Source organism: Strix aluco, chromosome 2, assembly GCF_031877795.1.
Source record: "Strix aluco isolate bStrAlu1 chromosome 2, bStrAlu1.hap1, whole genome shotgun sequence".
In the NCBI taxonomy this organism is placed as follows: domain Eukaryota; kingdom Metazoa; phylum Chordata; class Aves; order Strigiformes; family Strigidae; genus Strix; species Strix aluco.
Genome location: NC_133932.1, coordinates 104,091,546 through 104,116,826, shown reverse-complemented (window position 1 = coordinate 104,116,826; position 25,281 = coordinate 104,091,546). Strand labels below are relative to the sequence as shown.

General features: G+C 36.7%; 1 protein-coding gene across 1 annotated transcript in view; it reads left to right on the top strand.

Moving 5' to 3' along the window:
* The window catches only part of VWA8 (von Willebrand factor A domain containing 8), a 196,396-nt gene that overhangs the window by 152,253 nt on the left and 18,862 nt on the right, over positions 1 to 25,281 (top strand). The window contains exons 38-40 of the mRNA XM_074815604.1: positions 16,916 to 17,024; positions 18,354 to 18,510; positions 21,745 to 21,853. Of these exons, the coding sequence (XP_074671705.1) occupies positions 16,916 to 17,024; positions 18,354 to 18,510; positions 21,745 to 21,853 (375 nt within the window). The remainder of the gene's footprint in view (positions 1 to 16,915; positions 17,025 to 18,353; positions 18,511 to 21,744; positions 21,854 to 25,281) is intronic.

Below are 25,281 nucleotides of genomic sequence, written 5' to 3'. Positions count from 1 at the left end.
GAATTAGATCTCTATATTTTTGTTTACAAGGTGTCCAGGTATCTCAAGTGTGAATGAGATCTATTATGCCAAAAACATAGCTCTTTTTTCACTTTCTTTTCCCATTCTGAGCTCCCTTTCTACAAGATGTTCTGCAGTTACGCAGACTTGTGCAAGAACTGACGTGTTCTTCTTACTGGATCTCAGCAAATGCCTTTCATAAAAGTAATGTGAAAAGGAAACTTCCCCAGTCGCATGTTTGCACGGATGCTTGTTGCTTTACCAGTGCCATTTTTATTACCAATGCAGTAGCATTAGCACCATCTTATGGTCAGATATAGTCGGCTTACACCAGCCCAGTTTCATCTACTGATGAAGTTGATTAGTAGAAATTGAAAGAGCCAGAAGGAACAGTTAAGAGTTTTATTTGTTTTAATAGTTGTTTTTCCTTTTTTTTTTTGTTAACTTTAATTTTATTCAACAGCATTACTGTACTGTCAATCATAGTCATACTGACTTGGAAAGTACACATCATCAGAAACTTTTAACCAGTCGTTTAACTAGTAATATCAAGTAATCATTTTTTAAAAAGGCTAAGAAGTTTTCCCACAGTCACAAAGCAGTTTTCAAGTTCTGTTACAGAATTTCTCTCTCCTGACAACCTGCCTCTCTAATTAGCAGGCACATTCCAGGGTAAAATCTTCTTAGAGTATCTTTCTTCTTTTCTCTGTCAACACAGTATAGCTCAAGTCAGTGATTTGTCAGAACTCAAACTGGCATACTATTTGATTTGAGCTAAAGGGCTGAAACAAACCCATCTATATGATCTTCAGACTTGCATGATCATCACTAACTTCTGTTTCTCTTCTTTACACACTTTGCTTTAAACGGAAAGATAATGAGACCTAAGAAACTTTTTTTACAAAGGCATTACGGAGCAATAAGCAATAAATTAAATGTTATTTTATTTTATGTACATCTCCAATAAGATAATAGATATGCCATTGCTGTGTAAACTCTGTACTTTGCTATTTGGAGATGACGGCCTTCACCTTTCCTACTTAACTCAATTTTTCAATGGACCTAGATATAAAAGCAATACTTTTTTAAGGCATTAATTTCTGGTAATGAAAGCATTTTATTAGCTTGAAAACATACTCATGTAGATTCCCTGTGTAAGGTAAGCATAGCAAGAACTCCAGTGTTTCCTGTCCTAGAGACTATTACTTTTCTAAGAAAGCTGCAGCTAAATACTTCCTGATACCTGTTTTTACATAATTTGAGATATTTTACAGCTACGTCTTGATCTGTTCATTCAAGTGTATGAAAATCATCTTCTTTTGTATAATGTTTCATGCTCATGCTAAGTATCTTGGAGTCTGATGAAACATCTCTAATTCCTTGACTAAACTTATCATCCCCAATCATCTTTTAACAGAAGCTCACTTAAGAAAATTGTCAGTGTTCCACATATCTCTAGAATTCTTTCCCCACCCACCCGCAATTTTCCCTTCCCTAAAAGCTGCCATCGATGCATCACACAAAGCTACTACAGGCTTAGCAAGCTTATTAGCCCTTCAGGGTGATGTTCTTAGACCAACAGAAGAGCTGTCTAGGTGGTTGGTAACCACTGTTCTGCAAAAACACACAGAATCTCTCTGAATCTTCCTAGCTGTTGAGAGAAAAACAAGAGGGCTTTCAATATAAATATAGATTCAAAGAACTGGAAACAAATCTTCAACCAGGCTTCAGTTGGAACTATTCGTACTATCTTCTAGGGCTGCATTTTGACTTTCACAAACACATTAGGTCTTATAAACAGACTGGATGTACATAAGCAATGAAACAGGAAAAGAAACAGCTGTTCCACTTACAATCAGTAATTAGGTTCCCTTGATATAATGTGGCAGTCTTAAAAATAGTCAACATTTGTTTTGTATTGTTGATATACTCAGCAGAGTTCAAACTGCTGAAGTCTTGAGGCTACAAAAATAGTTTCTGGAAATACAGTTTATGTTTACATAATTTTGCATTTATATAGGCAGGTCAGAAATTTTCTTCATTTATTGAAGTTTTGAACTCAAAGTATGACTACAGTATTCTGAAAATATGAAGTTGGAGTGCCTAAAATACAAAAATCCAAACAAAATGCTGGAGTTTCTAAAGTTATGAACTCTTATTTGAAATCCAAAAATTGTTGAGCATTTTCACTGTTTGGTGTTTCTAAGAACAAGGTCACTTCATTAACAAGTATCTGAAAAGAATTTGAAAGACAATTTGTTTTTAAAATCTTGTCTTAAATGTTTCATGGTAATAGTCAGACATTGATAATTTTGTGTTACTTTTTGCATTAAAGGGTTATTGATAGAAATTAAATAGAAGTACTGATTACATTCTTATATAGTTGGGCCATTGTTTTTCAGTAAGCATTGTTTACTGTTATGTCTCATTTAGATAAAGTACAATGCTTACATAAAAATAATTAAAAGGTGTATCATTTAAAGCTATTTCAATAGATGGTAAAGCATCATGCCCTTTAGGCACCTGAAATCTCCAAAATGAAATCTTTTTTCATTTATCCATGATTATCAGCAAAACCATTTATTTCTGTATTCATTCCACTTAATGTTCTCTTGCTGTAGAATGTTGCCTAAAATGTTTTATGCTATGTAAAGATTATACTCGGAATGTTATTGTTTTCAGAAGTCCCAGGACATAAGCAAACCTGTTCAGTGCATAAAAATGTAGTTGGGCAAAGATTACAAAAGCATTGGCTTGTAATTAATGATAATATGTATCTGAACCTTGAGATTGAATCACAGCATTTTTGGCAATTCTTGTGTAGTCTTGATCTAGACAATACCACCATGCAAAATGACATCCCAAAGCTGAGGATAGTCTCATGTTATTTCAGTACCAAGATTGTCCAAAGTAGTGATCTGGTTGATCAGAAAAACCCCAAATTGTTATAACCTGAGATTTCTTTGGGGCTTATTTTGTCAAGTTTTTTGGTATCCGTGTTGTTTGATGTATGTGTGGAACCTGCAGTAGATGCATCATCTCTTATGTGCATGAGATAAGTTTCTGAAATCGCAGTGTTGTGTGTTTGTGGCTATACATAAAGGCCTAATGAGTTAAGTAGTTGCAACTCTTGATTTCCTGTGGACTCTTCTCTCTCATTTTCAGTATAGCAAGCCTTCCTCATAAACATTCAGGTACCTAGTTGGAAATTAAATCATATTTTCGTCTAAGTGAATAGTTAACAAAAAAAAAAAAAAAAAAGAGTCTTCTTTCCATTTTCCCATCTTTCTGCTGTAATCCTAAAGCAGGGTCACAGTCTCCTGGTAGATCCCAGATCTTACAGCTCAAGGCCTGCCTGTTCTACAGTACTCTGCTTCTTCAACGATGGTTATTGCTTACATCACTTTGGCCTATGACAGAGGCCCACTCTACATAGGTGTTCTGTATAGTGTGTGTTTTCCTCAGAAACTTAAAACTCTGAAATGTTTGGCTCAGGTTCTATCTGCTATAAGAGCTCATGTGGGTTTCTTAAATGATCCAGATTCAGCCAATATAATGTTAAGATCACATACTGTAGGACTGAGCAGAGGAAAGATACAGCAAATACAAATTGAGTGGGCACTAACCTTGCTACTACCAGCTGTTTAAAAATAGATAAAGTATTTGGCATTGATAGTTCAGCTACCAGAAGTTTCATCTGTTTCAGGCAGTAAAATTACACCTATACTCACCCATGAGCACGTGCATGTGCTGCGTAAAACCTGAATAATAAAACACCTCCATCATCCCAGCTGCTTAGTCTCAAGACTGATGGGCAACATTCAGCTTAAATCATGTAGGTGGGCAGTCCAAAGGAAGTGTGTAAGAGAGACGCTGACACCTGCTCAGGGCAGGTTTCTACCTGGTCAACAGCTCAAAACATTTTGACAGCCCATGTCACTGAAGACCATTCACATAGTGTCTATCAATAATAGTCCACCTATTGGGGACATACCTTTATTTGGACAATTCCTCAATATAAAACCAAGCCCTTCCAGAGACAAGAAGTAGCATGGAAATGTTCTCTCCCTTTTTTTTTCCCCTCTTTGCTTTTGTGACTTGACCTGATCTGTCTATTTTCTAGCAAAAAGCCAACTGAACGGTGAAGTCACATTAGAGTTCACAGAATCACAAAACTGAGATGGTGGAATGAATCTAGAAAAACACATGAATGAGAAAAAAAATCTTTGCTTCTCACCAGTGGTTTGAACAACAAATGCACAAGGGGCAGTTCTGCAGTAAGTGTGTAGAAATTCATGGAGTACTGGCCCAGATTCATTCTGTTCAAAGAGGTCCTAGAGGTGGACAACTCAGCATGACTTGGATGTATTTTTGATATGTTTCAGGCTTTGGCATTAAAAGGAGACATGAATAAAATGTACGTAAGAATAGGGAAGGCTTTAGGTTAAGGTTTTGGGAAACTTCATTCAAGATCTTCTGCCCTGGGGAACTGACTGAGAGAATAGTTTTCTGTCAAAAATGAATGCTTTTATCTTAAATTGCAGTTCCTTTTCCCAGTAGTGCTAGAGGCATGTTCTTTTGGTTTGTGCTGTGACTAATTAACATTTTACTGATACAGTTTTTCACAATGCATGAACCATTGTAACTAGCTAAATGGAGAAGTGAAAAAAAATTACTTAATCGATCCTTAACCGTTTCCATTTGGACACCCCTAAATATTTAAATATTTAATTATTGCAACATCTGGAGCCAGTAAGCATTATCATTGCTTTCCAGAGGAGGGACCTGAGACATAAGGAGGCAGGTCACTTGTTCAGGTTCATGCTGTGTGTCTACACTGCAGTGTCAGAGGTGGGATAAATGCAGTACATGCCCATAAGGAGATAGAAACATACTTTGTACCTGTGTTGCCAAGCTGAGTAGCTTGAGTGTCCTTGAATGCTGCAGTCAGTATGAATGTACCTTAAATTGGGCAAAAAATTGCATATAAGTGCAGTGCAGCCACCTAAGAAAACAAATGTCAACTCTAGATAGCTCGGGGTTGAAACATGCTTAGCTACGATGAGTATAGACATATTCAGCAAATCTCAAGAAATGCAATAAATAGATAATTTTCTCTGATTTAAATGGCTGCCTTCACGGTCTTACAGCAGCACTCAAAAATTATAACAGAACACATAAGTTGTTCTATGTCCTGTGAATAGCTGGAAGACAGGAACATATGGTTCATGTCAGTAATGTAAAAGAGCAATGTATATGTGTTCATCACCAATAGCTAAAAAAATTAGGTGTGGTTTTTTTCATGTGTTTTAACTGCTCAAATCATACATGATGCAAGGGCTTTTTGCCAAAACCAGCATTTTGATGAGTTAAGCAGCACTCAGCAGTAGTTCCCAACATTCAGACTTCTGCAATCCATCGGTTAACCTTTAGATCTGTTGAGGGCAAAGGCAAACGCTAAGCAGCTATTATGGGATGCCAGGTCCATCATTAGAAATATATTTAAAATGTGTTCCTATCCTACCTAAACTTCAGATAACGCCTGTGTTGAACTGGAGTCAAATTTGAGTACATTTTTGAAGTAATCATAACACCAAAAATGTCAGATTTATTGTTGAAGCTAGAAGAAACACATTCATGTTAAATTAGGTGGGGGTATTGTGCATATGTAGTTTTGTGTGTGTGTGTGTGTGTGTGTATTTACACACATATATATTTATGTATAGGCACACATGCATACACACGTTGGTGCACACACAGTTCAGGTTTTTGCCCAGACATCATACCTGGATGTTGACTCTCTTGAATTAGAATTACCTCAGGAGATCGTCGTAACTTTGCAGGTACGCAGTCCCTCCAGGACTGCATTTCAGAATGAACAGGAATTGGAAGTGGATTTTCAGAAGAGATTTTAGAGCAATTTAGGAAAAAGATCTTGGGATCCCTGTGTTACAGACATACTTAGCCATGAGTAATGCAACAGTACTCTCTCATTTTGTCAGGTCCTTGTCTGTAGTCAGCCAGGTAACAGACCTGTTGGCACGAGTCCTGCTCCTTGTCTGGCTTTTGCACCCAAGGTGTTATTTTAGCTGGTGTGTGCCTGATAACAGAGCTAGAATGTAGCTGAGACAGCTCCCCAGCTTTGGAAAATGAGAAACTTTTCATGGAGGTATTCACAGCCTCCTTTTCCCAGATGCATTTTGATCTCAGAATGGAGGAGGGTGGATACAGTTGGACTGGCCTCCAATTGCAACAGCAAGAGGTTCAGAGCAATCATCATTAAATATGTGGAGATCGATCGTCAGGAATGCAGGATGATACAGTATACAAAAGACTGTCTAGTAAAATCTACAGAGACATTTTTAAAAAAAGAGGGGGGAAAAAAGGTCATAGTTATTAACAATTTTTACAGTTTGACTTCTTCATTGTATGGCCAGAACAAGGGCAAGGAGAATGTGGCTGATAGGTAGTAGTGCTTTCAGTCCTGAATTAATTACAGTTGAGTTTTTGGAAGGACTCCGATTAGTTTCTTTCATTCCATCATAGTGCTATTACAGAACAAAAGAAATATTGTGTAGCTGCCTTTGAGTTTTCATAATATGATGTGGGTGCTTTCCTTAGAGGGTTTTGAGAATCACCTGTACAGTTGTGGAAATAAAACATTAGTAACAAAAAGATTGCTCTCATTTGTATGAAGTGAATGTCTGTTTTCCTTTACAGCAGTCATGCCTTGGTTTATTAATGGATAAACCCTTTGAAAACATGCCTCAAGTAACTCGTAGGATATCGTTGATCAAACTGTCTTATTAAAATCTTAGCTTGTTTACAGAGGGTCATCTTTTCTTTGTTACAATTTTTCTCTAAAACCTATGCTCACTAAACACCACACAGCCTTCCAAGAACCTTGGTGGAGTGTCAGGAGATAAATGTTTACCTCCCAGACATGGTCAACTATACCCTTTGCCCTGTTTCTTTTTAAGACTGTATTAGATCAAAAAAAGAAGTAGGTATATTGTACTTAATAAATAAGGCTTAGATTTACAGGCAAAAGCAGTTCAGTTTAATATCTTTAAACAATGGTTGCATGTACTTGGATGCAAGCAGCTCAGGCAGGTTGCTGTGGCTGTGCTTGGAAATATTGAAGAATAACAGCAAGGAGGAGGAGTAGGGTCCAACTCCAGACCTGTAGGCATTTCGGTGTCTACTTCTGAGATAAGCGTGTGAGCTCCATTGTGACCAAGAAAACCTGAAGAGCTCACCTTGAAGGAGACACTGTATGGCTCTTCAGACACAACCACCTGTAGTGGCATCTCAGACACCTGACTTACCTGGGAGATCCCTACCTTTAGCTGCCTACAGTCTGGATCCAAACCCCATCCTCAACGTGCAAAGCAGTATTTAAGATTTTAAGGAAATGGATTCTTAGAAATGGAAAGGGGTTTCCTTTATGCCTCTTTCTGTTAGTTGGGCTGAGACCAGAAAATCCACAGTTGTTTGATTCTCCGCCATCTTTGGGTGACGATCATCTTACTCCCTTCCTTAAATAGTCTTGTTTATTCTATTTGTATTCCACTCAACTAATCACACAGAACTCTACATGAATTATTCAACCTTTTAGTGAATTAATACTTTGTTTTTATTGAATGCATTCTTTTTTCCTTTTGATTTTCTGAAGCTGCAGTTTGTACTTGAAAGTTTAGGTTAATACAAGTTCATCTGATGAAATTCATTTTTTAGGTTGGATATTTATCTGAAGAATAACTGATTCAGGAGTTTCAGTGATCCCAACTTGTTTATATTTACTGCTCAGGATCTACTTTACACTGATGATTTTTAAATTTTTTTTTCCTTTTTTAAAAGTGACATTTTACTTTATAACACTTTCACAAAACTCCAGCCTTTTCCTGATGTTAAGACTGAACTGGGCAAAGCTGCAGTTCTTGATTCGAGATAAAAGCATGACCTATAGCAAGAGTGTCTAGTGCTCCCCACCACCACTCCCAGTTCTGTATTTTCGACTTTAGACCAAGTAGTTTTTTCTGACCACGTGAGGGCATCGGTGAGCTAATAACAGTGATTTTTCTTGTCTTTTAAATACTGGTGGTGGAAACCCCATAAATTATGAAAAATATATGCAGTGGAGAGTTTTTGTAAGTTTGGAATAACTATCTGATGGCATTCTGCAGTCCTGCATGGAATCCTGAAAAACCTGAAATACTGCAGATTACAGTTATCTAGTCAATAAGTGGATTACAAGGTATAGTCTGGTAATGTTTGCAGTTCTGAGATCCATGAGCCCTGAATACAGTTTAGGTCTGTGACCTTTTCCTGGACTTCATGATTCATTTTAGCAAAGTGAGGAATAGCAGGCGTATACCCCCTCTTGAATCAAAGCACCTGAGTATGGGGATGCGTAAGACTAGAAAGCCACAAACCCATAGAGCTCAAGAAATTCATATCTCTAAAAGTCTCCACTGGATAAAGCAACTCAGATAAAGATCCTTGGTTCTCTATCAGATATTTTTTCCTCATATAAATGTCCTCAGCTGAAATGAGACCCTTGTTGGAAGCACTATGCAAACATGTCTGAAATACATTCCTAAAGATATTCCAGTCTAATTAGAGCAGACAAAGAGCAGGAGTGGAAATAACCTTAACTTTCTGTTAGAGCACGGTGATCCAGCACAAAGTTCCTCTTTCTTCCTTTGACCTTCCTGTGAAAGCCCACAGTTCTCATGGGAGAAAATATAATAACCTCAAGATGCCGTCTTTCAGATCTCAAAAACTCTGCAGCAGTGCACATTGCTGACTTAAAGGCTGGAGCTCCTAACAGGGGTGAAATCTTGCTGTCCCAGTGAGACAAATGCATACTAATAATTCTGCCCTTATGGAAGTTGTTCCCTGATTAGCGAAAGGACAAATGTAATGAAAATTTAAATCATCTGATCTGTTACAGTAGTGCTAAATATAGGAGGCTTTCCTTTAGAAAACAAAACAGCGTAGTTGATCTTTAATAACTTATGCTTAAGGACAGATTTGACAAGGTCCTCGGTCTACAGAAAATAAGGTTTTTCTGCTTCCACATGTGATTTTTTTTCAACTTTCTTTTGACTGTGCAATGTCCCTGTGGTTTTCTATTGAGACTATTCTAAATTGTCATGATTTGTTCACTTATCCCATCTTCCTATCTGTTGATTATTCAGGGAACTCCAGAAGAAACCAAATTCAGTGTTTTCTGAGTTCATTGCTGTTAGAAGGTGTGTAGTAGTCATGATAAATAACCAAGCTAGACATTGTCTGTCTGCTCTGATAATATTTTGAGGTGGATTAACATACTAAAAAGGTGATGACCTCACCTTTTTTAGTTGAAAAGAATTAATTAGGCAATTTTTAATAACGACAGAGGAAATTGGACTTTACACAGGTGTTAACATAGCAGAGGGTCTGTTAGACAGAAGCAACTGTGTGATATTCTCTCATTACTTCACTTAGTTTGTCCAGCTTTTAAGCCACAGAGTGCATGCTCATGGACAAAAGACTCTGATGCATCTACTGCTGCAGCAGAGTTTCTGAGTTGGTTCATATAGTGACAGCATTTAAAAAACAGCATTTCAAAAGAAGACCCACAGCAGTGATGACTGCATTTTGTATAGTAGTTTCGGTTATTTTAGCTGGTGTATAAAAACTTCATTTGCAAAGCAGATACCTGTTTTTATGTGTTTCACTCCAAATCTCCACCTCTTTCCCCACCCAGATTCACTTCTCTAAAATTCCATTAAAGCTATGATGCTTTGAACAGTTTTGCTATTTGAGGCAGGAGTTTAATGCCTGTGTGAATTTCAAAAGCTGCTTTTAGAGAGAAATGTTCACAGGAGTCCGATAATGCATGAAGCTTCATTAGTTCGTTTTCAATTCTTGCAGTTTTACAGACAAGATAGAAAATCAAAGTGAGGCCAAATGAATGAAGAAAACCTATTAAACGTTTTATACTGCAGTGCGACTAATGTTTTTTTTCATTTCAGGTTACAATTGAGGAAACAATGTATTTCATACATTATTATTGTCTTATCTAATACCGAATATTCCTTTCTGTGGAAAAATTACTTGTGTGGTCAGTTTTGTGCTGTTGTGAATAGAAATTGTGCTATTACTTTTTAACACATAGCAAAAAGCTGTACATGATACGGTTCAAGTAAAAGTTATAGAAGCTATTAGATTTTTTTGCCTATTTTTGCCTTTCACTAGTTGGTGTAAGTAGATTATAAAATGTTTTATTTCTGTCTTTGGTAGAATCAGTTTTACAATAGAATGTAAAGCCACCATGGAACAGGCAGATTAGCCTTTGATTTGCCTGATGTGGAACTTTTATAAACTCTTTGAGAAAATAATGTGTATATTCATGCTGCTGATAAAGAATGTGTTGGAGGAAAGGATGTTCTTGTGACCTGTTAAATGCAGCCTAGGGTAATACTGAGGTTTTAAGGTTGTTGGCAGGAGGGGAGGGGGAGTAAAAGAAAACAAAGATTTTGTTTCAGGAAAAAATCAGGTTTTTATACATCCGCTGAAATACATTCTGCATTCCATGGAACATGTTTCCTAATCCTTTGTGCCACTGTGGAATGGATTACTTAATGCCTTTTTCACGTTGAGAATAGTCATGTTTTGTTACAGCCAAAGTCAATCTTCTTTCATAATAATGTATGGTTATCATAAAATATTTTTCACTGATTTTGATGAAGAAATTAACATCTCTCAAATCACTTGCAGGAGAAAAGTCTAAGGTGTTTTAATTTCTTTTCCTGCAATGTTCTTCTAATACATGCCCAATCTTTGTCCACATTGCTAATGAAGCAAGCAAGCTATTTAAGAAAACATCGATATTTAAACTTCATAGTATTTGTAGTGGTTTTATATTAATGTAATTCATCTTTTTCAACAATAATTTAATGCATTGTATGGAAAGTAACCCATATTCTTCACTGACTATAAACTGCCCTGTTTAATATATTGTTTATTAATGAAAAGGCAGAATAGCAGATTAATTCTTTCCCTCCATGCCCCAGGTGTGTTAGGATAAGAGCGCATATTTTCTAATTTGCCTTTTAGCAGGGTTCTTTGCTTTATGATAAAAAGAGTAAATAAAGAATGGGATCTTGCCAGCCTAGATCCTGGCTACATCTGCCTACTTTCTAGGACTGTCTAATCATGCAAATAATTATCTATTGCACAACTCCTTACTTTACATTAAACTAAGCACCTAAATCATGCAAATTGTATACTACCTCAAATCTTAGTGTACACATTCTTTTTCCTGTTTTTGTCTAATCAACAGTAAGAAACACCGAACAATGCAGTATTATTACTAATACTAGAATAAGTGAAAATAGTTGTGAAAATAATTATTGTTTGGGCACCTTAGTGTTTTTCTTTTCAAAAATCTTCTTACATAAATATTCTCCACAGCTGTAAATATTGCAGCTGTGACCCTCTTTGCTTGTATTTTGTAAAATGATGTTTTGCCCAATTGTATGTGTTTATTAAGTTGAGACAAATGAAATCATGTTGGTTTCAGTTTTAGTAAATGTGTTGTATGTGCAATGATCCACTGAATGCTTAAAAGGGCTTAGTAGAAAGGCTGGTACATGTTTGTCACTGCATACAACATGAAGGAATTCCATTTATTTCTGTTACGGAGATGTAAAATCATATAAGGAATGTCCAGCTCTCTTTAAACATACCTGATAGGATAAGAAAAATTTTATTTGGGGAGGTTTGGGGAATGGAAATGTAGTCCATTTCTTAAAGTACAAATTGCATCCCTTTACACCTGCAGGCTGTTAGCCTGGAATTAGAGTATTTTTTCTGGGTTTTCCCCCCTTTTTAAGTTGTATCTGGATTATTAAAATAAACATTGTGTTTTGTATAAGAGGACTAGATATGAGTTAGTCCTGGCACAGCCAGACATATTAAAACTAAGAGGTGAAAAGTCTGTTCCCCTGTACATGAGGAAGCTCTCCCCCATTGGAAACAAGTTTCTTCGCTAGTCCTCAGGCAGAAACTTGCTTTTGTTGCTGTGAGCACAGGAAAGGAGCTTTTCTGGCAAGCACTCCTGAATGGGAGGCTCTGACACATCCTGTGCCCTTCAGGAATTCTAATGAAGTTAACCACATCGGAATACAAAAGTAAGCTGCTGTATTAAAAGACCATCTACGCTCTAGCCAGCTTGCTGTGTTGAACAGAAGCCTGTCCTGTACAGGCTAGGATGACAACAATATCTAAAACTGAAAAAACAACCTACAACAGAGACACATCCCCGGCTGTTTCAAGGAAAAAACTCTCTCATTTTACTGGAAGTCATCACTCATTTATTACTTTTCTGTTCAAAGCTAGAAATATTTTCAACCTTATCCGACTTCTTCTTACAAAGTTTAAAAGATATTTCCTAACCTGTAACCGCATGTTCTTTTTCTGCTAGTGGTTAAGTCTAAGTACATGTTCCGTCCCTTGTTTTAGAGATTCAGCTTTTTACAAGACTCTAATGGAGGTATGGGCATCTAAGACAGTAAGAGCTGTTGGTTAGATCTCCTGCTGAAACTCCTAAGAGTAAAGAGAATTTCAAGTAGGAAAATACAGGTGGAGATGAGATTCCCTCCCTCTTTCCCTGTCTCCACAATAAAGATAAATCCTGGGATTTTAGTCTTTACTTTATTGTAACAGACTTGAACAATGAGGAGCTGATGTATGTATGGGCTTAAAAAGCTTTGGTGAAGAGGTGGCAGTGTTGAAGGTCATGAATACTCTGACACATGTATGATTGAGTAATAGATATACTGAAATGTTCATTTCAGTTGACTTTGCTAAGTGTCTTTTACTCATTAAATTGAATACTATTATAAACATGTTAATAATAGAGAGATTAATATCTATTCAGTCTAGATGTACCTTGAATAGTTCTTTAAAAGCTTCTCATAAAAAGTCACCTAACTTAATGATTTTATTGCCATCAGACATATAAATGTGACATACTGAAGACTGTCTGTTGTTTCTTTTATTTTATTTATTTGCTTGGCACAAGTAAATTGGGTGCAACCAGCACTTGTTAAGATACAGAAATACACAGTTGTGCTACTTGGGACTCCTTTGAGGTGGTGAAGCTTCTTTTTAAAGACATTTTTTTCTTCTCAGTTGTATTTGCAATGTATAATTAAGATTACTGGGTGCTAAAATATTGTTAAGCTCACTTGTACGAAATCAGCTGAAGCTAAATTTGATAATGCTTTTGGTCAGTTTTACTCATAGAGTCAGAGAGATTTGTTTGAAATATATTAGAAGAAAATGAATTCTGAGCTCAAAAGGGAAGTACCGTAATTGTGAAAACAGCTCATATATTAGAATGAAATACTGATATAAGTGTGGGACATAAATCATATTAATGATAGTGTACAGCAGCCCTCTCCATAGTTCACACACTTTTGTTAATGGTTATTTCAAGCTCATTTCTTCCCATAGTTGTGACAGTGTCTTGTAAAGACAATGCACGGTGTATCTGGGTCAGCTGTGTGATCCTCAACAAATTCAGCTGCTGTCTTTTACTGAGGGATGATAAAAGTATTAAAATGTGTTGTACGCCAGTCCTTTCTTACTCTCCAGGGGTTAGTTTTACAAAATTAGATGATTTCGCATCAGAATTCAATAGAATTCCATTCCATGGTCACTTAAGTGGCATGACTATGGTTCTAGACCCACTTCCATAGTTGAGATTTGGTTAGTACACAATATAAACTTCCCTTACCATAGTTTGCCTGACCAGCTGAAGTCTAGACAAAACTACCAGCCTTTGACTCATCTTCAGACCAGCCCCTAGTGCAGGTTGGTATGCATTTAATAGCTGTTTGGCATAAATATGACACAGATGTGAAACAGCTGGTTTCATTGTGCTGTTGAGTGCATTAAATCATGTAACTGTCTTCTCTGAGCCTCTTTATCTTCTTCACATGACTATATGAAGGATGATAAGATCACTTAGTTTCCAAACTGAATGTGTTTGTGTCAGTTTCCCTTATTCAGTTCACTCATAGAATCCCAGTGTTGTCAGGAAGAAAGAAATGAAGTATAGCCATGTAAAACTGTTTTGGCATCTATTCATATATGTCGGAAGGAACTGATACAGAGCAAGTTGTTCAGATACTGTGTATCTCATTGAATGTCAAATGAGTGTTTAGTTCTATTCCTGCCTGACTGCCCTTGCTGTCAGGAGTGAATGGATGTGTAAGAGGCAGGACCAGAAAATTAAGTCAAAGCTTTAACAAGTTTTGGTATTTGCTGTTGTTTCTTCATTTCCTTTTTTCTCAAGCACATCTTTCATTCCATTGACCCTTCAGAAAAGCACATTCCTTTAGCAGCTTTCTGACCTGCAGTCTTCATATTCTCACATAAAATTTTTGTTTGTTTCCTTCGTTGACTTTGGAAGACCTACAGAGCCTCCATCCACAGTCCTTTCAAATGCACATGTTACCCATTGGTGCCTGAGAATATAATATAGTCAAAGAAAAGAAGAGAACAAAAAGATTTTGAACCAGGGACTAAGATCATTGATGATTACTGAGAATTTGGACTTTATAGAGAACAAAATAAGAATCGCATGTACCCCAGGAGAGGATGGCAGTTGTACTTCTTGTGTAGTGAACACTTTGAAGAAGAACCTGCCCAAACAGGCAGTGGAAAAGTGCATTCATGCTCTGATGATGAATCACCAATATATATATAAACAAGTTTAGATAATGCACAATTGAAATATGTGTGCTGTGAGTGTTTTGGAAATGGTGGTTATTTTGAAAATCAAATGGAAATCTCAGAAGGAAAATTTCACAGATTTTCCAGCTATCCTCCTCTGAACCATACCTCATAGCTGAAACTCAAGGCTACTAGACTGATTCTTAAGCTATGATAGGATTATGCCACTTGTCTCTTTTTCCTCTCTCTCAAGCAATCTTTTTCAGATTTGATTTTAATAGAAATCAAATGTTGGATGTTTTCCTGTCCTTTTAAGAACAAAAAGTCACAAATTGATATAAAATAAAAGATTTCTATTTACCACATGCTGTTTCAAAGTTACAAATACCTCCTTTAATCAGATCAACACTATTGTAAAATAGGTTTATATGAAAACCTTGTCTAGTGCATATGTACTAGAAGTATTATTTTTGAACAACTTACATGTGATAAATATATATAACAAAGCTCTTTTGTCTACAGAACTTTTCACTTAAAATTTAAACAATGCTTGTAATTTCAAAATATTTAGTGAAATTTTTCAATGGAAAAACTTGACAAAAATAGAATATGGCATTTGCGTCACCGATTATGGTTATGTTTGCCCCACAGAGCTTCCTTTTGCAGAATTCTGAGTAATTGTCTGTGAAGAACCCAGAAGGCTGAACATATAAAAAAATCTTCCATCATTTTATTGTTTCTCTTTACAGAATATTTTGTTTTGATTCATGAGGCTGACACTACCATTTTGGTTTTATGATTTTATTTTAAACTAAGTTCAGCAATTTTTGTTGCCCTGTGTTTCTGATAGTTTTGAAATCTACCAGTTATGAAGAAAAACCCTGTTTATTTTGGAGGAAATCTCTTAAACCAAAAAGGTATATAACCCCAAGGGTAACATGCTGTTGTGGTTAAGTGTCTTTCTTCCTATACAAATGTTAAATTAATGTAATTTATCAGATTAGATCTTGATTTTACACTAATGACATGGTTCACAGAAGATGTGTTGTACCTCTTTGAACTAATATAAATTCTATAAAGAGAAAGAAAATGATATTTTGAACAGCTGCCAAGACACTGTTGTTAGAGCACATGTTTTCAGTTCAAAAACGTGTATGGAATTCATGTCAGCATGAAGTTGAGTCTGCAAGACAGTGAATTCAAGGATTAAACTGCTCTCTAGTCCCAGTGAAAACCCTGATAGTGCCAGGGAACTTCTAAGAAGGCAATAAATTGTAGTTATTGGGGCACATAAGTTCATCAGAGAATTAAATGTATTATGGTAGATGAGAAGAAAGTTAATTTGTAGAGGTTAAAGACATCAACTTTACATATCTGTCACTAAGTTTCATTAAAAAAATAAAGTGGCATTAAATTATAGAAAATTAGAAACTGAAGGGCAGTTTACACATGAATCATTGATTCACTACATGACTCAGAGTTGGTAATGGGAAGGAGTATTTTTACCTCCAGTCACCCACTTAAATTGAGCCCCAGCCTGAGGTGACTCAGGCCTGACCATCTGACAGCTGTTCAGCTGTGCAGTGAGTAGATGGGGAAGGTGCAGTCAGCAGACAGGTGTAGAAAACCCACTGCTGTAGACTTTTGTGGTCATGATAGGGAAGTTAAGGATTGCGTGAGCATGTCATTTGAACTAGCCATTTACTGATGAATCTCAGAGAGGAGCGTGTCGTTTCTTTAGTCCCTGTTCATGAAAGGAAGATCAATCTTCCCATCAATAAAGAATGCAGAGCTTTAGTTTTGTGTTCATGAAATTTGTAAATGGATGTACAGTACTATGGTTATACAGTACTATGAGAAGCATTCAAACTGCAGATGATCCTGTCTGCAGGGGGATTTAGAATTATGTTAGCCATTATCTGTAAGCACTTTTCTAGTGTGTATAAGGTCTGAATGCACTGAGCAGTTCGGATGTGGCAGTAATCTTAGATCTGGTGTGGGTCTAACATGCCACTCAGGAGCCCTGTTTTACTCTGCTTTATCCTGTTTTCCTCATCAGGTGGGATGTTGCATTTCTTGAATGGTCCTACAGCTCTTCAGCAGACCTAATATGCTATTAATAGGTTGTTAGAGCAGCTTTCCTTGCTATGAGAGGTGTACAGCTCTATTTTTTATTTTACAGATAACCATTCAGAGGGACAGTGGTTTGGATGTCAGTTCCCCCAAACATGGAAAAGTGGATCCAGACAACATGCCACATGTCGGTGGAAATACTTGGGCTGGTGGAACAGGTTTTTCATTCTGTTTTTTTAATGCATCATTGACAGATGTCTAAGGGAGATGCTGTGCTAGTCAAAAATGGATTTATACAAGGCCACTGTTACAGAGGCTCTCAAATAAACAACCAACCACCAAAAATTAAAAATTTATTATTAACAGAATTAACTAGCTCTCCGTAAATTAAAGGTTCGAATGTCTGTGAGAGGAGAACAGAACAACTTCCTAGGGTTTAACGGCAACCCAAAACACATAACAAAGCACAACTCCTTAGGGTTTAGGCAACCCAAAACACAGAACAAAGCCCCACTCCCTAGGGTTTAATGGCAACCCAAAACGCTTTATCACTCACCTGACAAGTGAGGGCTCTCAACCTCAAGGAACTGCTCAGGGCAGCATCCCGACCCAAGCCACCTCAAGGAGTTTCCTTGGGCATCACCCCAACCCAAGGGGAGAGTTCTCAACCACAGCGTGCTGCTCCAGGGGATGAGCTCAAAATGGCTCCCCAGGGGACTCCATTTATGCCCAGGCCCAATCTGACCTGTAGTCAACAGCAGCTCCCATTGGCCAAAGGCCCCAATTACCACGAAGCCCTGAGAACAAAGGCAGCCAGGAGCTGCTACACTTCAGCAGCCAAGAAGCTCTGTTTTCATTGGGTGGGTGCACCTGCCACAGCCACCTTCTGCTTAGAGCTATTTTAGCCAATACAAGGTTGCTTTATTGCCAGTGAAAAGTATTTGAATTGTCTACCTTAAACTGTGTATAGCGGATCTCTACTTCAATTACATTTTGTTGTATCTTTTCATTGGCCATATAGAGGACCAGAAGCTTGCAGCCACAGAAACTGGGCTGAGTCATTTGCCATTCTCTTAGATGTCTCTGTAGCTGCAGCAATTTAGATCGTGTAGGCAAGAGGCACACAGAATAGGCAAAGTGCCTTCTAATTCTAAAAGGGCATGACAGTGATCACTAGATAAAGTGCTTTGGGAACAGTGTAAATCAGCAAGTTCTAGGGAGAAGACAGAGTCTGAATTAATGACTTTAAGGACTAGGAGCTTCAAGGAGATGTACAAGACTTACGTGGTCTATAGTCCCCTTTGTACAAGATGGAAACCATTATGAATCTGGTCTCCAGGAACCAGAAGCACAAGTATTCCATTGGAGTTCTTCTTTACCATGATAGCTGCTTGTTTTTGAAAATCTTTGGCAATAAAAATTTCTACTGGGAATTGTTGGCAACATTTTTGGAACATCTGTAGATATGACAGTGGAAGCTTTAAAGAAAATGTGTTCTTATGTGTTATCAAATGCATATTCTTAATTTTTTATCTCAATCATGTTAGGTGGGAGAGACACTGCTGGGTTAGGTGGCAAAGGTGGACCGTATCGACTGGATGCTGGCCACAGGGTTTACCAAATATCTCAAGCTGAAAAGGATGCTGTTCCTGAGGAGGTTAAGAGAGCTGCTCGAGAGATGGGTGAAAAGGCCTTTAAACAGAGGTAATGTGAAAGTCCTTATTTTCGCTTCCTTTTCCCAGAAGAATTTGAAAAAGATGCCTGAAAAGAATTTTCTTTCTCAGCTACATTTATCAACAGTGTTCATTATCATTTAACAAAGTTTACCAGCACATGTTTAACTATTCTGGACAAGATGTATAGAATGTTTTATTGACTTAAGCCACACTATTAAAATGACTGTGTGATTTGGTAGACTAAAACATAGCTAGGTGGATAAGGAGACTGATGTGAATATTTATCTTTTTAAAAAAGAGATCTACTGTATGAAAATTTCTTTGAATTATGCTGAATCAAGATTGTGTGTTGTTAGGAATTCATCACCTAACAAATGTCTTTCAGAATGAACCATTACGAGCAAATTGCTTCTGTTTGAAAGATCAGTAGCCAAATGATGAGATGATTTGAACTATTAAACCTCAGCAGACACTTTTACCTGAACCACAGATCTTCCCAGCATTAGTGTAATGCATGGTTACTAATCAACTGTTTCCCAGACTGTGCACAGAGGTTCAGATTTCTTCCACCAGCTGAACTCTCAGGTCAACCTCTGGTACTTTGCATTAAAGCAAGCAAAATCATTCCAAATGAGTTTTGCATTTTAGCTCAGGACATATCGCAGTGTGAGTATCTGGCTGAAAGCAGAGCATACTAGACACAGATTAAAACATTGGACCAAATAAATCTAGAAGCAGCTTAATCAGCTCACATTTTGTTGCTGTTAACAGAGTAATTCCTAATGGGGGGCAAATCTGGATGCTGTGAGGAGCAGGTGAGATTGCCATTTGCTTCAACTGATGTATAATTAGGCTGTTAAGCATAGAGCATACACTGTACATGAACCACTGTATTAAAGCAGCAATTTACCTATTGCATTCAGGTCAAGTTTCTTTATTAATCATCGGTTTATTACTGAATTACCTGGAGCATTTAACATTGCCATTAGAGCATTAGTGATTAATAAAGACAAGGAAAATGTATAGATTATGTCAGTGCTTCACAGGAAAAGATCCTGAAAAGAAAAAACCTTTTAATAGTGATCTAATTTACACAAGCAACGTACAGAAATTTAAATTAAAAATAGTCACTTAAGGTTTTCTTTTCAGGGGGAAGGCGGAGCTTGTTTTGTCTTTTTTCCTAGTGCTTTATGGGGGGCAGGTGGGGAGGACTACTTTTAACCCTTTCTGTATCCCCATTCTTCAGAATTGCTTATCAGTTGCTTCATAACAGAAACAATCAATATGTATGGTTTTGGCTACTGTACACCTCTGTGCATATGCACATATACACACATGGCATGCTTTGATGAGTTTCCACCTGCCTGTATGGTGATTTACAAAATTCTTGCTAGGGGAGATTCCTGGATACTGCTACATGTTGTTGAAACAGTGAAGCTGTGTCCTGTAAAATCTGAGTATCTGTACATGAGTTAACAATTCATGTCCTGCTAAAACCAGTGACCTGGCATCTACCAGCTATAAATGTAGCCTATTCTGAAGCCACACTTGACTTGGGTTTTTATTCTTTACCTCTTGGATAGTTGTGGTAACAGATAAAATTAAGAATAGTGAGGTTGGAGTCGTCAGGCTGAACTAAAAAAGCAAAGGGTACTGCAGATTTCACTGCTTTGTTTATACATGATTATCTGGAAGGGAGAATTTTAATATGAGAGCTATTAATTGCTTTCCTGGCTAAAAAGTACTTCTAGTGGAAAACATTATAAATTGCCCTGTTTCACTAGAATGAAGTTAGAAACTGCTCTTGAATAGATGCAGTATTTTTCTTGGTATTTTTCTGAACTAGCTTTCACTGTGGATTGATGTAGAGTCTAACAAAGGAGAACTACATGTGAGGTTTTTTCTGTTTGAAGCAAAATGTTTTCTTCATTGATGTGAAGATACTGAACTCCATTGCAGGATCCATGAAATAAAGTGCACAGCACTGAAAGTTACTTTGTCCTGTATCTAATGAATAATAGTTGGCTATAATGAATTTTGTCTATGCAAAATTCAAAATAGAAAAAGACATAGTCATATTAAAGACAACAAAGATTTGATGTTTGATTTTAATGTTGTCATTAAAGGGCTAGTCTAAACAGCAAGTTCTCATGTATACTGTATGTTCCAGGCAAGTAACTTGTGATGGTATTAAAAAACTTGTCATTAGAAATATGACTAGTCTATATATACTTTACATTCATAGTTCATTTAAAAATCAGTATTTTCAAAACAGTGTGAGCGAGGTTATGCTGTTAGGAAGTGCTTGTTTGAAATGAGCTGTGTACAGATAGGCCAATAAGTTTTAACTCAGGACTCAACTCAGCCGCATGCTGGATGGTGGGGTGGCCAGATACACCGTTGCTGCCTTGCTACATGATGCTGGGTCATGGAAAATGTCCAACGGTGCACACTCCCAGCATATCCACCTGTCCTCTAGCTTGTTCTTCACTGTTCTTCACATTCACTCTGCAATCACATTCCAGTTGTGAGTTTCACCAGTTTGAGAGTATCTGCTTAGTTACGATGTTGAGAATAATGATACAGAACTGTAAGTGAGCACATCTTAACTTATAGAAAAAGCATATGGTGCAGATGTTGTACTCTCTGTTAGGCTTCTGGACAGGATAGTGTTTGGTGACATGACTCATTTTGTTGTGGGGGAGTACATTTTTGTTAATGTTCATTTAAAACTTCTTTGTTTCAAGGTTTCATCATTTTATGAAGCACAAAGATAGGTATTTGAGACAGAGTTACTAGTTGTAGGTCTTCAAGGACAGATTTTATAGTGTGTCTTTACTTAACCTTTGTGTTAAAGCATGGATCGTGATATGTTTAAAATACTCAGACGGTGAAGTAATGAATAGGCACTCATGATCCTTTTATGTACAGATGGCAACACCTGAATCAATAAAACCTTTAGAATTTGATCACAGTTTTTAAAATATCTGATTTACTTCCCAAACATTAAAGCAGATTAGGAGAGAGACAAAGGATTAGTAACTAAGGTTTTAATGTGATGCAATCCCTGTAGACATTGGTCATCACCTGCCTTGTCAAAAATTCAAAAAAGCAGCTGCCACTTCTTTGAATTGTCTCTTGTGTGTGGTTATTACAGTCTGAATTTCCCTGTTATCAAGTAAATAAACTTGTAATTTACATACAAAAATGGATGATATGCTTGTTTCTTAAACTGTGCTTAGCTCCCTGTTCTTTGTTTTAGATTGAAAGAGATTCAGATGAGTGAATATGATGCATCAACTTACGAAAGGTTCTCTGGAGCAGTCCGACGCCAAGTTCAGTCACTCCGCATCATTTTAGACAATCTGCAGGTAATCTTAGGTTCACTGATAAGGAACATGGTGAGCTCATTACATTAGGCCTCAAATACTATCGGGCTAATATCCTGTTACCATCTGACGATCATACCTTTGAGGGCTAAAAGCAGATTCAGGTTATAATCATCGTTAGGAAAAACAGTCTCATATTACTATTTCAAAGGCAGCTTTTAAGTGGGTCCCAGTGCTCATTTCTACAAGTTACAGCATTTCCATACCACAGCTTACAGAGATTAGTTATTCAGGAGCACAATTTTGTGACAGAAAATGCTATACATTATTAAAAGAATATGTGATGGTGTGTAGATCACAGCCTTTGTCTTTACCTCCTGTCCAAAAGACTTTTTAGCTTAGAAGTGCAAATGCTATAGACCTTAAAAGAAACACTCCAGGTCAGAGCTTTACTGCATATACAGCTGAAAACATGAATTTTTCGCAGGTTTGTTTTTAACTCTTGCTAATAAAAATAGGTGTAGCCCAAATCTAAGTGGAAGCTGACCAAAACCACCAGTTTGCCTTTCTTCTAGTAATTGGTCCTGTGATTGTTCCAGGTTTTATTAATACTAGTGTTCATATATGGGGTAAATTAAAAAAAAAGTTAATTGTTTGTAGGACGAATCTGCTGATCTTCAGTGAAAGGAAAATTAATTTTACTCCTTATAAGACATCTCTGATTAAAAATATTTCTGGTGAAGGCTACCAACCACTGGTATACATATATCTTAGTCTATTAGGTAGTCACTGTGCAGTGTCTAATCTGTCTCCTTACTTCAGCAATAAAACAGAAAGATAGAAAAATTAGTTTGTACATCGACAGACTCCTCCTGGGTCAAAAAATCCAATCCCCTGGTATTGCAAGTAAGAAAGGTAACACTTTTCTATGTCTTACTTGCATTTTTAAGCCATTGTGACTACAACAATGCTACTGTAATCACATATATACACAGAGAACCATTAGCCAGTTTTATTATGAATGTATCAAATCAGAGAGATCCTCATATAATGAACATTTAAGATGGTCATGATTAGGTGATTCATGCACCTAATATATGTTTCAGTTCAGGATATAGGCTTCTGCTTGTAAAGAGAGGTTTCAATTGAAAAATTTTAGATATAAATCTCAGTTCTTCTTACATCATTTATATCTAGGTGCTTTCTTTACCGTGTTTCTAGTAGACATGCCATTGGAAGCACATTCTAGGTGTGAAGTGAATAAGTGAATCTTCAGTTTAAAGTCTTTTTTTAGTCTGCCTTGTCTGTTTCTTAGAGCCAAGGGATCACGTTAATCATAATCAAAATACAACATGTTTTAATATAAGGAGACATATCCTGTTGCTTTGTTAAAAAGGTCATTTTAATATCAAGGCAAGATCTTATAAGCCTTATCTTATTTTATGAGACTTTGCTAACTTCCTGGCAAAATCTATAACAGCTAACCATGGAGATAGTAAATGTACTTTATGATGAAAAAGCAAATTCACTGAATTTAGAAAAGGTAGCTCATAGAATAAAAGCAATATTGAAAGCAAGTTTTTAACTATAAATCTTTATACAGATTTTGGTAGGTTTTTTAATTGGAAGATGCAGTAGAAAAATGAAGATAAATGATAACAGGAGTTACTTAGTTGCAAAATGCTTCCCATTAGTTGGGAAGCTGAGTCCAAGCACATTTCATGTTATTTTTTTTAAGAAAAAAAAAAAAAAAAAAAACAAAACCTTGAATTCTTCAGCATGTTAAGTCTTTCAACCCTGATGAAGGACTATGCCTCTGTCTCCCCTTTTTCCTGGATAGTGCTATGTACACCAGTGGTTCTTAGCTAAAACTGCTTCTTTCTGTTATCAGTCAGACATTCCTCATTTCTCAAATAAGAAGTCAATGGCACAGTCGGTTGCAGTAAACTTTGCAGCTGTGTGTTTTTAACTTTGAAAATCCCAAATTACCTTCCCAGTAGAGAACACTTTTGGCTTTTTAGAAACGTTTGAGTTTGCTTCATTTGAAACTTAATGTGTTCACATAATGGAAATATATAGTCCATGTTTATTTAACCTGGATTTTCTTTTCAACATGTGTCCTTTTTTTGTTAGCTTTGTGGGTTTTTTAAAAATATGTTCCTTTGATTAAATTTTACATCCCAAGAATCAGAAGGCTGGGATTCACGTCCAGTTGTTGATGGCTCACAAAAATTAGTAGCAGCAGAAAGAGATGTTTGGAATAGGCTGATCCTTGAAAGTGATACATAAATACAGTCTGAGAATGTAATTTCATTGTTTGATTTACTTTGCATAACTCTCTGATTTCTGTCAGGTCTTTGAACAACATTAACAAAACATTACGAGTTGTCGTTTATCTTCTGTAAAAGTAGCAAAGCCAGAAGTCCAGGAAATACAGTCAATTATGATCTTTCTTTTCTCCCCTTTTGCTGGCCAAACCCTGAGTAACTCTTGTCTGTCTGAACTCCAGACTCAAAAGCTTACAGTCAGTCACTCAGAAAGGCCTTAGATTTTAGATGACTTACCTTCCAGAAGGCACTTCTCAGGGAATCTGAGGCAACTGTCTCTGTAGCTTCTGAGCATCATTTAGGCACCTACATTTAAACTGGGCAACCCTGAGCCTGAGTCACTGACCCTACTAGAGCTCTGTCTGATTTAGACGGTGTGGGAACTGTCTGGTCATAGCAGCAAGAATAAAACAGTGGCAGTCCTATTATAATAAACATGGCTCAGAGAGCTGACAATGTGAAAACCCTGTGCCCTGTCAGTTGTAGTTTTCTGATTTCAGCAGCTAAGGGAACATATGCATAATGTTTTCTCAGAAACAAATGGGAGTATTTCATACCATCCTATACCATTACGAGTTACATATTTATATGTGATTACTTCACATACACAACTTTTTCTGTGATATTTACAGACATCACAGTTATATTTTGCAGGTTTTTTTGTAAATATGTGTTCGATATCTTTCAGTGAAAAGAATTCCTGCAGTGGTGTATTGTGGTCAGCCATTGCCACACTGATAACATATGGTGTCTAGCACATTTTTCTAATTTCAAAAGCGGCACAATTAATATATATACAATATGTTTTCATCAATATGGTTGCAGTATATTGCAGTAGTAATGAGTTGTATGCCCTTTCCAGTAAAATATCAAAGCAACGTATATATGTAATAGTTCTGGTTTTCCCTTAAAATTATACATGCTTTTAAACTTATGTTGCTTTCAAGCTTATGAAAATTAAATACTGAAAATGCTTTGAAGCTTTTCTGTAATATATACATGCATTGTATAACACATTTAAGGGGATTTTTTTTCAGCTTTTATAAAAGGAAGTAAATTCTTAGGAATTTTGCATGGGAGAGGCAGATGCTAAGTAGTGTAAATAATTTTAGCATTATTTTGGAAAGAGGTTAGGTCAGATTT